This window comes from Lithobates pipiens, unplaced genomic scaffold (genome assembly GCF_037356315.1).
Source record: "Lithobates pipiens isolate NorthernLeopardFrog02 unplaced genomic scaffold, aLitPip1_a1.2 Scaffold_25, whole genome shotgun sequence".
Classification (NCBI taxonomy): Eukaryota; Metazoa; Chordata; class Amphibia; order Anura; family Ranidae; genus Lithobates; species Lithobates pipiens.
This window is the reverse complement of record NW_027507787.1, coordinates 7,442,097-7,457,744: the sequence shown is the minus strand read 5'-3', so window position 1 is coordinate 7,457,744 and position 15,648 is coordinate 7,442,097. Positions and strand designations below refer to the sequence as shown.

Sequence of the window (15,648 nt, the reverse complement as noted above, 5' to 3'; positions counted from 1 at the left end):
TTTCTTGTGATATAGTATCTTTGTACACTCAAAATGGTTTGTCAGAGGGGCTGAGGTTCTTGAGAACATCAAGGCAAAGAACAGAAGACCAATCCTATCCAGCAGCTCCTACAGGGGTAATGCTACATAAATGTTGCTGTAGCTTATTGATTTATTTTTAAAGCAAGATTTTAATGTAGCTTACAAACATACTAAGCTAGGTGCTGTAAGGCCTTTGTTAAATATATTTATAGATAACAATAAACAAATAGATTCAATCCACAGTAAACTGTTATTTTGATAAATTTACTGCACCCCTTACTTTAACTAGTTTGGTTTGCTTTATCACTCCGACTAGTGAAAAACAGAACCCTGTGGAGTGTTAGGTCATCTTTCCTTTGTGAGTTGAAGCATGACATCTTTATGTCATACAACACATGGATGCTGGGTGCCTAATCCGACCTTTGACCTAAGGATATACCAAATATCTCAGAAGAGCATCAACACCATGAATTTTAAAGTAAATTGTCACAACTGACTGAAATACAAAATCCCAAAACAAATTAACAAATAGAGGTCACCTTTTGTGAAAACTGCATGTTAATATGATCAGTAGCTCCAGAAATATTGGAAGCTATAGTAGTAGAAGTATGTGCCCTCTCCTTTTAAGCATAAACTTTTACATTTCCACTGCCATCCTCTGTCTATTGGTCAATGTATCTTATGCTAAATTGAAGAGATAAAAGTTGTGGCGCAATAATGATGCACGTGATCACATAGTGATGAACAGTTGGAGAGGCTTAAAAGGGCATGGTAAAATTAAACCAGACTCTACTGACTGTATACACTGCACACATGCTGCAATTCCTGTACCCACAAAATAATCAATTACTGAGCCACAAGAAAACGAAACAGAAACAGAAAATGAAAAACAAAAACCCCAAAAAAACACAAGCACTGGAATGATACAGATACTGTCAGATTGTAGGTTATTACGCTTAGACTGTGTATCAATTCAACGTCACATGGGGTGTTACTAACCCAAATCACCTGGAAATGCCTGCTCTGACCAACAGGAGGCTTGAAAGGTATGAAGAGGCAGAGACAAGCTTGACAAGAAAAGTATAGATTTGCATATAAATTCAGCTTCATTGTATCTCTGGATAAGCCATCAAGTGCATGCAATTCCTTGCGCCATGTAGGGTTTGGCTGTATCAGCCCAGTTTCCAAACAATGCAGTCTGTGGGGTTTTTACCCTAGCAAGGTACATATGGCTGGCCAAACTGTTGGTTTGTCACAATATCTTCCTTCCAGGCTTGCAGCACCTTGGCCCCTGCAGTAGTGCTCTACATTACCTTGGAAGACAGCTGTGTCTCCTGGCAAGTGTGTTGCCAAACATACAATGTGTAAATTCCATCCACCCCAACCCTTTGTGTTCCATCCCCTCCCCCGCTCCTTCTCTGTGTTGCCCAAGAAGGTAAATGGCAAGGTAAATAAAGGCTCCAGGGTTCCCCTTAGTGTAGGGTTACCTGCTGGGGCTGGGGTTACTTTGCTTTTTGGGGCACCTGCTCTTTTAAGACCAGGTGTATGGCAGGTAGTGGGGCAACTGCTGAAGGCTAGTGTAGTGGTCTGAGTGCTTTAGGCCACAGCCATAGGGTTTTCTTTGTATATGGCTATTGCGGGAATAGCAGTGGCTATGTTTGTTAAGGGCTTCTGCCCGGAGCGGAAAAGGAAACACTGGATGGAGGAAGGGATGGCCCTGCAGTATTTCAATTTCAAAATCTATATGGCGGCCTTCTGCTTGTGGCCAGAACACTGGGCCCTCTACAAATTGCCTTGTCTCTGGGTTTCATAGTGAACATTGCATGCCCGAGTGACACTACCTCTAGTCCTCTCCTGTCTGTTGCTCAGAAATGTTGCAGGAGTTACACTACCTTTACTCCTTTGCTTTCTTAGTGGTGACTAGCTGCTGCGACCAGAACTGCTGCCCTATTTGACTCTAATAATGCTATTGTGTCATACCTTAGACTGACTCCGCTTGGTGGGCGCTGCTAGAACAGTCTTTCAGGGTGTGTCGGGGGGGGGGGGGTCCCTGCAGAGGTGCTTCTGGCCAGCTCAATAGATTGCTTTAAGAAAGGCCTGGATTATTTCCTAAGTGTACATAATATAACTGGGTACTAACATTTATAGGTAAAGTTGATCGGGGGGATCAGGAAGGAATTGTTTCCCCTGTTTTAGCAAATTGCATTATGCTCTGCTGGGGTTTTTTGCCTTCCTCTGGATCAACTGTGGGTATAGAATTGGGTATATGGGATTGTATGATATTATTATTATTATTATTATTATTTTTTTTTTTTGTAATTGAACTGGATGGACTTGTGTCTTTTTTCAACCTGACTAACTATGTAAGTGATACCACAGGTTGCAAGGTCAACCACAACTATGGATTCCCTAGCAGTCATGTTGGGGGGCTTAGTTTCCCAGGTAGAGCACATCTTTGCCCAGGCACAATTAGTTTGATGAAATTGTGAAGAAGGAGTTATTGTCTTGGCTGTTTAGTTTCCTACAACATGCTTCAAAACATTATCCCTTTGAGGAGAATCGTATTATTAAGTAGCATCTCCACCTGTGGTAAATATTCCAGTTTTCGGTTTAAAGGAAGCTATGGTCATTCCAGTTTCCAACTTCTTTAAGCAGATACGAAGGCAGAATTAGTCACTAGATCCATGTACACGGTCCCAGGATCATTAATAAGTGCAGCTGTAGCATCAGCACTGGTGTCACAAACCCCAATGGAATGGAAAATCTATTGCCTGTTGGTTTAGAGGAGGAATGAGTCTCAAACATTTATATAGGCTTGATAGCAATTGGTACAAGTCTTAAATTATGTGTGTGAGTGGGACTGTCAGCTTCAGCTGTAGTTATCTGCAGATTGCTGTAACTTAAGAGCTGGTTCACACGGGGAAACACCACTTCCAACGCGACTTTTGTAGGCAACTTGGACAACCCCCCCCATGACTTGGGGCAACTTACAACTCGACTTTAAGTCACCCCAGGCCAGGCGACTTTAGCCGTGGCCAATCAGAGAATGAGCTCTCAAGGGGGAACTCCACGCCAAAAAAAAAAAAAAACGGCATAGGTTCCCCCTCCGGGAGCACACCAAGCCCTTAGGTCTGGTATGGATTTTAAGGGGAACCCCCTACGCCAAAAAAACGGCATGGGGTCCCCCCAGATCCATACCAGACCCTTATCCAAGCATGAAGCCTGGCCGGTCAGGAAGGGGGTGGGGATGAGTGAGCGCCCCCCCTCCTGGACCGTAACAGGCCACGTGCCCTCAACATGGGGGGGTTGGTGGTTTGGGGAAGGGGGGCGCCCTGCGGCCTCCCCACCCCAAAGCACCTTGTCCCCATGTTGATGAGGACAAGGGCCTCTTCCCGACAACCCTGGCAGTTGGTTGTCGGGGTCTGTGGGTGGAGGGGCTTATCAGAATCTGGGACGCTCTCCGGCCTCTTCTCCCCGGCTCCCCCGTTGTCTTCTTGAAGCTCTTTTACTAGCGGAGGAACCAGGTCTCCTCCGTCCTTTTTCCCTCTTCTTTCTTCTTTCTTCCTTCTTCTCTCTTCTCTCTTCTTCCGATGTTGACCCGATGCTGTCTTCCGCTGTACTGGCTTGTGCGACGTGCGTGGCAACTTATATAGGTATAGGGTGTGGTCACCGTGTCACATCAAACATGGTTTGGGGTTTATGACGTCATGTCCCAGGGCATTTGGGAACCCCATGGTTTGGGGTTCCCAAATGCCCTGGGACATGACATCATAAAGGGGCCGGGTCACCGTGTCACATCAAACATGGTTTGGGGTTACAACGCAACTTTATTATGGAGCTCCTTAGATTTGCCACCCAGCATAATTATTTTTGGTTTCAAAATATATTTTTTTTACAGATTACTAGTGTGGCGATGGGGGCCAAGTTTGTTCCCAGCCTGACAAACCTTTTCATGGCTAAATGGGAGGAGGATGTCGTCTATGGCCTCCGGAGACCTGAATTAGTTCTCTGGGCCAGGTACATAGACGACATCCTCCTCCTATGGAAGGGCGACCTTGCGTCTCTTGAAGAGTTCATGTCTGTGTTCAATGTGAACGATAGAGGCATACACCTCAGTTATGAGGCTAGCCTTACTTCCATCCACTTTCTGGATCTAGAGAAACAACTTGAATTTAGAACACACTTCAAATCTACCGACCGGAATAGTTATATTCCGGTTGATAGCTGTCATCCACAATGGTTGAAGTCAGTTCCTCGGAGCCAGTTTCTCCGATTAAGGAGGAACTGTACCCGATTAGAAGGCTTCCAGGTACAGTCAACTATTCTGAAAAATAGATTTTTAGAAAAGGGATACCAATCTACTTTATTAGACATGGAAATAGAACGTGTCTCAGGCTTGGATAGGGACACTTTGTTATTGCCTCCATCTAAAAAGGACCCTGGAGACAAATACAGATGGTCCTTTCTTACTTCTTATTCTACTCAATCGAACTATAAAAAATATTATTCAAAGACATTGGGGTGTTCTTCATAGTGATAGACTCTTTAGTGCTAATATTCCCACCAAAGCTGGAGTGAACATATTCCTTACAAGGGAGAATAGCACCCAATATTATTGATCCACCTAAACGAAACCCTTTTTTTTCTGAGTGTAAGGGGTATTACCCGTGCCGAAGGTGTAATGTTTGTCTTAATAACATCCGCGGCAGGTGTAAAAGTGAGTCTTTTACATCTACCAGCACCCAGCGTTCATATCAAATGGAACACTTTACAACGTGTACTACGAAGTTTGTAGTTTACATGTTGACCTGTCCGTGTAAAAAACAATACGTTGGACGTACAATTCGATCCTTTTCTGTTAGAACCAATGAACATTTGACTAACATCAAAAATGGCAAGCCCAATCATAGTGTCTCTCGACACTATTTGGAACATCACAACTGTGATCCCACGGGAACAGAGTTTGTCATTATTGACAAATTCGTTCCTCATTGGAGGGGGGGAATCCCGGTTGCGTGGCGTTTCCCGTTTAGAAACTAGATGAATTTATTATCTTAAAACCTATTCACCGTTTGGTTTAAACATTGAGTGGGACATTAACTCATTCATAAATAAAGCCTAATCAAAGAATTACTTTTTTTTTCCTCATGGTGGAGAAGCGGAGACCTTGAACACATATGACAACCATTTTTCGGGGTTATATACACGGGTCTGTTTTTTATATTAACGAGAGAGGAGAAAAAAAGAAAAATTATTTTCTTTCTTTACAGACGTTTGTATATTTACATATAAATGTTCCACAGGTTAGATCCTATTTTTATATGAGATTCTAAGTTTTCGGTATGTCTATGGTCCCGATTTAGAGATGGCAGGTTCTTTACGAATGACCTGCATGCCAAATGTAAACCCTCCCCTAGTATCTTGGCAGAAGTTCTTTCTGCCTTTTCATTTCTTATTCTTTCTTTTTTTATATTTAATGGTGTTTATTCACTAACATCATTTATTTTGATTTGGATTAGGTTTTCCGGTTTATTTTGAATCATGTGTCTGTTTTTCATGGTCTCCCCCCTTTTTTTCTGCTTTTAGGTTAGTTCTATTTAGCAAAATGTATTTGTCATTAAAATTTATTTGTAATTCAGATTTTGCATCCATTTTTATAATCAAATTGAGTGCGGTTTGGCTGCGCCCCTCTCCCTTGTTTGGATCTGCAGGCTTTTTGCTTTTGCCCCGTTGCCCCTCTCGGGGAAGTGGCTTGGTCTAACTGGAGTACGGCGGAATTGTTTGTTCCTTCGTCCTTCCCACGGGTTTTTTGTAGAATAGGTTTGGCTCAGCCTTAGCGTAAGCAGCGCTGATTGGTCTTTGTTTTTTTGCACATGATCTTATTTGAAAGAGAGGCTCAGCTAAGGTATGGCCAAGCCTATTTTTGGATGCTGTGCGCTGAGTGGTGGGTCATGTGTGTGTGTGCTGGCCTTCCCCCTATCTATATTCCCGGAAATGGCTTGGCGTAGTATGAGCCAAGCCTCATTTTCGGATTTCTCATACTGAGAGCGAGGCTTGGCAGTCGGGTTCGACGGAACCAAGCCTCGTTTTGGTCATTATAGGAAATATATGTGATTTCCCTATCTGGCTTTATATCTCTACTTAATTGTACTTAGACCTGAAGGTGAGGCTTGGTTTTGGCAGAACCGGACCTCCCCTTCACAGTTCATTATACATTAGCCTCTTTATGATTGACCAGTCCGTTTTCGAGCATTTTTATATGCTCGATGCGGATTGGCTGATCTGCGGATAAGACACTTTGACCTGATTTTCACTGGCTTTTTACCAGTTTTTCGCGGGGTTTGTATGAGTGTGTCATGGTCTCCGGATCTCTATGATTGGCTGGAGGTTTATCTGTTATCTCGAGGTTTATTTTTAAGAATGGTGATTGGCCTTTTTTTTGGATGGGGGCGGACACTACTACTATGTGAGTGACTTTATCCTATCAGAAAAGGCATTACTACTGATTGTAGAATCTAGGTTGTAATTGGAATTGTAATGTACTTAGTAGTCTATATATTTGTGTGCAATACAGGGGAACAGTTAGATGCCCCTGTTGAAGTCCTATGGAATGAAACGCGTAGGGAGTGGTAGTCATGTTCCCTGTATTGCTTTCTTTTATGTGATCACGCTTTCATTTTTATTTTATTTTATTTTACAATTTATTTTATATCCTGTATTCGCTGATTTTATGCCAATAAACAGCCATCTGATATATTTTTTCATCTACACTATGGGAAGTTGTTCTTTTTTGTCCTTTATGTGATCCTCTATATGAGTTTGGAGCTATCCACCATTCCTGTTTTTTTGTTGGAGTCGAGTTTGTTCGTCCATTCCATCGGGGCCCTTGGAAAAGGGAATCTTGGGGACGATACGGATCATTCCTCCTATGACCAGAAGATTCACAGTAATCTCAATGGCTGGCAAACATAACTATTGCCAAGTAAAGAAATGAAAATTTCAAAAGCAATGAAAAAGTTTTAACACTATTTGTGTGTCTCTCTGGTGAGAATTTCATTGCAACATAATCAATTCCCTATGGGTAATTACTGGATTTCTGGCAGGACACCAAATATTTTTTCTGAACTTGCAGCATTTTTAAAGGTACAAAATATGGGGAAATCTGCACATATTACAGGGATATATATATATATATATATATAATTATTTTTTTTATTATTAATTTTTTTGACACTCATCACTATAGGCATGCTTTGAATGTAGTTTGCACTGCATAGGTGATAGTAGGCAGAATGCAAATGAAAACACTGCAGAAAACAATATTAGAATGTTTGATTAAAAATGTAATAACATTCACTGAACATTTCCAACTTGAGTTTTGTTTTAGGAAATCATTAAATAAGTGGGTTTAATACTTATTTAAAGTAGAACTAAACCCATTGATTTAAACTGAATTCAATGCATGCCATGATTGATAACTATGGTTTCTTGTGCTCTTAATTGAACTGTCATGCCATCAAATGGCTAGTATCATAAGTGATCACATGTGTAGCCCCATGACAACTGCGGATCAAACTGACGCAAATTTGGCAGCTACTTTGGCTGTGTAGAAAAGGAGGGTTTAGTTCCGCATTAGGTCCCTACTACTTCTGCAATGAGTATGTAAAGGTGTGTAAATATAATTTAGGAATACTTGGTGAGTAAGATTACATCTGTTCAGGATATTTTTCATATCTCATGAGCTCACTGAGACAGAATGGCTAAATGCCCATACATACGATCGGACTTTTTGACAACAAACATGCAAACTAGCTGTTTTAAGGCAACATCCGACCGTGTGTACAATCCATCGGACAAATGTTTTCGGTTTTCATTGGACAACAGTTCGCTCTGCAAACAAACTTTTCGGCAACAAAAGTCCAATGGAGCAAGGCTCGATCGTGTGTACAGAAATACATTGGACTTAACGCATGCTCAGAACCAATGCAAACGATCAGACAACAATACAGAAGTTGACCAAAGGGTGGCGGTAAAGAGCAGAAAAAACACGTGATTTGGTGAAAGTTGGCTGAAAAAGTCCTGCCCTGTGTATGCAATACAAGTTCACGGCCAACACCCTTTGGACAGAAATCCACGGAAAAGTTTGTTTGAAGTTCGATCGTGTGTACGAGGCTTAACTTGATTAAATGCTATGGAAAAGTTTATATGTTTGTGTTCTTGCTGCAATCCACACAACCATTAGTATAAACCCCAACTGAAATTATTCATATTCACTCACTCTTTTATTTAACAGATCATACATAGATTTGGTGGAGAGATTAAAGACATAATATATATGTAAATAGTTGTGATATATACAAATTCCTCCTATGTAGTAACACTTTACATAATATTTGGAGATTCTCGGATCAGCTGCATTGTTTGCAAAAGTTACATCCTGAATTGCTGATCTTTTTGTCACTTCAAATGATAGTCAAAACATCCTATCAATGACATTACAGTTCCTTCATTTTTTTGAACCTCCATGCAACTTTACAAATATGCATATATATGACCCTGGATGGTGCCTGAATAGTGATGGTGCCAGCTTTCTTGAGAGGAAAGCAATTTAAGCAATTGTCACGGGAGTGCTCTGAAGGGTAACAAATTATTTTAAGTTGCACACTTACACATTACTGAGCATGTACTTAGCATGAAAAAAAAAAAAAAAATCTGAAGCTATGCCCACTCTAAAGCTGTCTGTATCGCTAAGTATTTATTAACGCAGAACCCAGAAGTTCTAGCCTGTATGTGAACTGGCATGCATCCAGTTTTGCCTGGAGGAGGGGGCGATACATATGAGAGGAATCTGTCACCACTACAAACATATCAATATATCGTAGAATTAAATCAAGCTAATGGATCAATAAATACTTATGTAGAGCCATTTGGCTCTACTCCAGCCTCTTTGGAGCCATTGTGGGTGTCAGAAGTGTGCATTAAACAACCCTTTTTGATGCTGGCAAGTATAGGGTAAAAGACGGAGAATCGTAAATGTTTACTGTATCCCGATGATTTATAATTGCATACAGTGAAAATACAACATTATTTGTGCCACTAAACTCCATTGACTGATATTCCTTTGTCTTTTTGTCAGATTTCAGGTAATATGGACTCAAGCTCTCCTAATGTGCCTTACACACCCTTACCACCAGTATCCAGGGATCCAACGACTCACAGAGGTAAGGTGTACATCCAATATTATTTATATAGTCTTTTACTGCAAGGTGGTAAAAAGTTTACAACGTGTCTCTCTCTGGTTCACTCCATCTCGCTGTCTCAGCATTTTCACTCTGCGCTACACTTTTTCAAATGGGTGATGAAAAAACATCCCTGTCAGGCCCACAGCCTGTGCTTTGAATTAACAGGATTTAAAGGCTATGCTTTAGCACACAATATAAATCTTGTTACTTGTACAACTATCTGATAGGTATCTCAGGCTATGGTGGCAAAACCTTGCGTGTGAGCTATCAATTTATCTATCAGCATGGAATTACTTTCTTGTATGCATAGAGAATCTGCATTTATGGGCAATGACAACAACCAAATGGGTTAAAATGTAGCGATGTAGCACAAGATGGGGATCAAAAACCTAGTCCTTAGCACCCGGAGGTCATTTGCTAGGTCACAGAAGCAGAATGAGTTTGACATTTAAGTTCCAACCCCACTGAATAGTTTTATTTCTGGAGGCTTGCAACACATTGAACAATAATACAGGTTGATTCATGATGTGAAATATCACTGAATATGCTTTATCTACAGAGGTACAGCCATAATTATGTGAATTTAGAGGGGCAGGTTTTTTCAACCTACTACCATCTAACCAAACAGATTTTCAAAGAAAGCAAAATAATAATCGTATGAATCCTATCATTCTCTGCAGCTATTACCTTTTGTACCACCACCCCCTCCCTTTAGAATGTAAGCTCTACAAGCAGGGCCCTCCTGTACCTTTTGTATTGTACTGTAATTGTGTTGCCCCCCCCCTATACATTGTAAAGCGCTGCATAAACTGTTGGCGCTATATAAATCGTGAATAATAATAATAATAATGCACTCATTTATACAGTGCCTTGAAAAAATATTCACATCCCTTGAAATTTTCCACATTTTGTCATGTTACAACCAAAAACTTAAATGTATTTTATTGAAATTTTATGTGATAGACCAACACAGAGTGGCACATAATTGTGAAGTGGAAGGAAAATGATAAATGTTTTTTCAACATTTTTTACAAATAAATATCTGAAAAGTGCGTTATGCATTTGTATTAAGTCCCCTTTACTTTACTAACTAAAATTTAGTCAAACCAATTGCCTTCAGAAGTCAGCTAATTAGTAAATAGAGCCCACCTGTGTGTAATTTAATCTCGGTATAAATACAGCTGTTCTGTGAAACCCTCACAGGTTTGTTAGAGAACCTTAGTGAACAAACAGCGACATTATGAAGGCCAAGGAACACACCAGACAGGTCTAGGATAAAGTTGTGGAGAACTTTAAAGCATGGTTAGGTTATGAATAAATATCCTAAGCTTTGAACATCTCACAGAGCACTGTTCAATCCATCATCTGAAAATGGAAAGCGTATGGCACAACTGCAAATCTACCAAGACATGGCCTAAACTGACAGGCCAGGCAAGGAGAGCATTTATCAGAGAAGCTTCCAAGATTCCTATGGTAATTCTGGAGGAGCTGCAAAGATCCACAGCTTAGGCGAGAAAATCTGTCCACAGGACAACTTAGTCGTGTACTTCACAAATCTGGTCTTTATGGAAGAGTGACAAGAAGAAAGACATTTTGAAAGAAAGCCATAAGAAGTCCTGTTTGCAGTTTTTCAAGAAGACATGTGGGGGACACAGCAAACATGTGTAAGAGGGTGCTCTGGTCAGATGAGACCAAAATGTAACATTTTGTCCTAAAAGCCAAATGCTATGTGTGGTGGAAAACTAATACTGCACATCACTGTGGGGATGCTTTTCTTCAGCAAAGACAGGAAAGCTGGTCAGAGTTGATGGGAAGATTGATGGAGCCAAATACAGGGCAATCAGGGCCCCATACACACTATCAGATTTTCTGCTGATTTTTTCCTTCAGTTTTACCAAAACAATGTAGTGCAAGAGCCTGCCTGATTGCATACAAATTGAAACTCCTAAGGTTTAACCTCATATTATATGGTTTTTGTAAATCTGAAGGAAAAACTCAGTAGAAAAGCTGATAGTGGGTATGGGACTTTGGAAGGAAACCTGTTAGAGTCTGCAAAAGACTGCTAGAAGGATCACCTTCCAACAGGACAATGACCTTAAACATACAGCCAGAGCTACAATGGAATGGTTTAGATCAAAGCATATTCATGTGTTAGAATGGCCCAGTCAAAGTCAAGACCTAAATTCAATTGAGAATCTGTGGCAAGACTTTGAAAATTGCTGTTCACAGACACTCCCCATGCAATCTGACAGAGCTTGAGCTATTTTGCAAAGAAGAATGAACAAAGATATCACTCTCTAGATGTGCAAAGCTTGTAGAGGCATACCTAAAAAGACCTGCAGTTGAAATTTCAGAGAAAGGTGGTTCTACAAAGTATTGACTCAGGGGTGCTGAATTCAAATGCACACTACACTTTTCAGATATTCATTTGTAAAAAATATTGAAAACCATTTATCATTTACCTTTTACTTCACAATTATGTGTTACTTTGGGGTTGATTTACTAAAGGCAAATCCACTTTGTACTACGAGTGCACTTCAAGTGCACTTGGAAGGGCAGTTGCTTTAGATCTGAGGGGGAGATCTGAAATGAGGGAAAGCTCTGCTGATTTCATCACCCAATCATGTGCAAGCAAAAATTATGTTTTTTTTTATTTTCCTTGCATGTCCCCCACAGATGTACAGCGACCGCACTTTCAAGTGCACTTGTAGTGCAAAGTGGAGTTACCTTTAGTAAATAAACCCCTTTGTGTTGGTCTTTCACATAAAATCCCAATAAAATACATTTACGTTTTTGGTTGTAACATTACAAAATGTGTAAAATTTCAAAGGGTATGAAAGCTTTTTCAAGTCACTGTATATAGCTCTCTATAAGTTGTTTTGAGCTTGATTCTAAAAATCATAAAAGTGCTAAAGCAGAACTCACACCATTTTTTTTTTTTTCCAATAAATTTTTTATTGTTTTGTAAAGGTGATACAAAGGTAGGTGGTACATGACATGTTGATTTTACAATAGTAATCAATAGTCGATGCAATTTGGGAAGGGAAGAGGGGAGAGAGAAAGAGAGGGTAGAAACAAAAACAAAAAAAAGAAAGAAACAAGGAAGAAATGGATAAGTAGGTGGTTACACAAACAACAATGCAAATACTGGTTACTACACCATTTTTGTTTAAACTTTTGCGTGCAGATCTGCTTTTTTTTATGTATATACTGTATATATGTGTGTGTCTATATTCCGTACAGTGTGTATGTTTGTGTATACAGTATTCTTAACCATAACCAAAAGACTGCTACAGCAGGGCAGTGAATTGCCGGGAGGGCGTCCCTGGACGTCCTTCTGTTTACTAGTTCCCTGCGTGCCTCTGCGGGCGCGCATCGGGGAAAATCTGTGCTGGCCGTGGACACAGCCAATCACAGATCGTGCTAAATGGCCAATCACAGCAGCCATTTAGCAATCGATCAGAGTGTCCAATGAGAGATGATCTCATATGTAAACAGACCGCGTGTGAGGAGGGAGAGCGACCTGCGGCTGCAGTGTGACTATTTGAACACTAACACAGTGCCACACACGCAAAAAACACACATGCCCACAGTACCTATCGGTGCCATCTGTCAGTACCATCTGTCCCCAGTGCCACCTGTCAGTGTCACGTGCCATCTGTTATCAGTGCCATGTGTCATCAGTAACATGTATCAGTGCCACATCAGTGTCATTGTTCTAGTGCTCCAGGACCTTCAAAAGTGTAATAGGTAGTCAACAAGTTAGATGTGTAATTTATGCTCCTTAGAACTGCGGCTGCAGCGTGACTGTTTGAACACTAACACAGTGCCACACACGCAAAAAACACACATGCCCACAGTACCTATCGGTGCCATCTGTTAGTACCATCTGTCCCCAGTGGCACCTGTCAGTGTCACGTGCCATCTGTTATCAGTGCCATGTGTCATCAGTAACATGTATCAGTGCCACATCAGTGTCATTGTTCTGGTGCTCCAGGACCTTCAAAAGTGTAATAGGTAGTCAACAAGTTAGATGTGTAATTTATGCTCCTTAGAACACCTGATGGTGCTCCTGCATGTTGGGCCTCTCTATGTGGCCAGGCTGTGTAAAAGTCCCACACATGTGTTATCATAGGAGGAGTAGCAGAATGTATTTTGGGGCATCATTTGTGGTATACACATGCCACGTGAGAGAAATAACCTATTACAATGACAATTTTGTGGAAAAAAAAAATCGTAATTTTTGGAAAGAATTGTGGGAAAAAATGACAACATCAAAAACCTCACTATGCATCTTACTAAATACCTTGGAATGTCTACTTTAAAAAAAGGGGTAATTTGGGGGGTATTTGAACTTTCCTGGCTTGTCCGGGTCGCAAGAAATGAGATAGGCCATCAGTATATCAGGTGTGATCAAATTTTTATATTTACCATAGTTTGTAGACTCTATAACTTTCACAAAGTCCAAATAATATCCACTAATTTGGGTTATTTTTACCAAAGATATGTAGCAGTATAAAAACATTTTTTTCACTGTTAGTGTGTTAATTTACAACTATATTTATGTGATTAAGATTGTGATTTAAATTTTTCGTTGCACGTCAAGATGAATATTTTGCAGTTGCACGTGTAATATACATATATTCACACAAGGGTATATAGTTTTCTATATATTTAAAAAAAAAAATCAGCGCAGCTTTGGTTTATAGATATGTAGCAGTTTAAATTGTGGCCAACATTTATGAAAAAAATGAATAATTTTCAAAATTTTATCACAGAAACAAAGAAATATAATTTTTTTTTTCAACATTTTTGGTCTTTTTTCGTTTCTAGCGCAAAAAATAAAAAACCCAGAGGTGATCAAATACCACCAAAAGAAAGTTCTATTTGTATGAAAAAAAGGACAAAAAATTACAGTAATTGTCATTCAAAGTGTGAGAGCACCAAAAGCTGAAAATTGGTCTGGGCAGGAAGGGGGTTTAAGTGCCCATTAGACAAGTAGTTAACACAATGCTATGGCTGCCTCTAAACTTTGTATTTTAGGAAGCTGTGATAAAAAGCTGGCACTTGATGGTATTTTTCTCAACCACTTTGCATAGCACCCTTCTTGTTGTTATTCTAAACCTGCTTTGCTGTCAACAACTTGGACCCACCCTCTTTTTCCTTCTACATGATTCTGTTGGTCCATAATTATAATTTGTGGCCTTATGGGCTATAAGGAAGGCATGAAAAAGGTAGGACTGAGCTTTGGACCCCTCTTGTGGTGCTGTACAAAGTATGTGAGCACAAATTCAGGCATTTATAGGTGTCCACTTTCCATCGTAACTCTATTATCACAGGGGCAGTTTAAATCTTTATAGTATTAAGACTATATTTGAGCTTCAATTTTATCACTCAAGGCCAAAGTAAATTTTTCCATCTGTTGTATGTCGTTGACCCTGGCAAACCACTGTGCCACAGAGTGTGTGTGTGGGTAGGGGGCTGTTTTTTTCCACATATGGAATGCAAGCCCTTGCAGTGTTCAAGAGGCGAATAAGTAATGACTTACTATAAAGTTTTCTAGAGAGATGTGTCAGGTGTAATGCCCTGTGCACATGAGCGGAATTTCCATCGGAAAAATCTTGGATGGTTTTTCCGATGGAATTCTGTTCAAGCTTGGCTTGCATACACACGGTCACACAAAAGTTCTCTGTACATTCGACCGTCAAAAATGCGGTGAGGTGACGTACAACACCACGCCGAGCCGAGAAAATTAAGTTTAATGCTTCCGAGCATGTCTAATTGTTTCCGAGGATGCGTAGGAATTTTGCGCTTTGGAATTGCTACAGGCGATCGGAATTTCCAATCGGAACTTTTTCCGTCTGAAAAATGGAGAACCTGCTCTCACTGTACGGGGCATAACAGGACTGCAGCAGGTTTGACAAAAAAGGGATATGTCTTTGAGTTGTAAGGAAAGAAAGTCCCAAAACATGTGTTATGCCTTGTACACACGGTCAGACATTCCGACAACAAAATCTGTCGGATTTTTTCCAACGGATTCTGTCCTAAACTGGTGTTGCATACACACGGTCGGACAAAGTTGTCGGAAAATCCAATCGTTTGGATTGTGTTAACGTTCGTTCATTACGACGGGACTGCATTGAGGCTAGTAGCCAATAGCTTTGGTCTCGCAATTTGATCTGAGCATGCATGGCACTTTGTCCGATCGGAATTCTCTAAAAGCGATGGGAAAAAGTCAGATCTGATTTTTGCGTCAGAAAATTTGAGATCCAATTTTTTCCGTCTGAATTTCCGATGGAAATAGTCCAATAGAGCCCACACATGATGGGATTTTCTCACAATATAATCCGATCAGACTTTTTCTGTCTGTATTTCCGACCATGTG

At 40.4% G+C, this 15,648-nt stretch overlaps 1 protein-coding gene across 1 annotated transcript in view; it reads left to right on the top strand.

Annotated features, from left to right (window-relative positions):
* Positions 1-15,648, top strand: part of LRMDA (leucine rich melanocyte differentiation associated) — a 1,231,554-nt gene that overhangs the window by 995,802 nt on the left and 220,104 nt on the right. Inside the window, exon 6 of the mRNA XM_077454023.1 lies at positions 9,158-9,242. Within this exon, the coding sequence (XP_077310149.1) occupies positions 9,158-9,242 (85 nt within the window). The remainder of the gene's footprint in view (positions 1-9,157; positions 9,243-15,648) is intronic.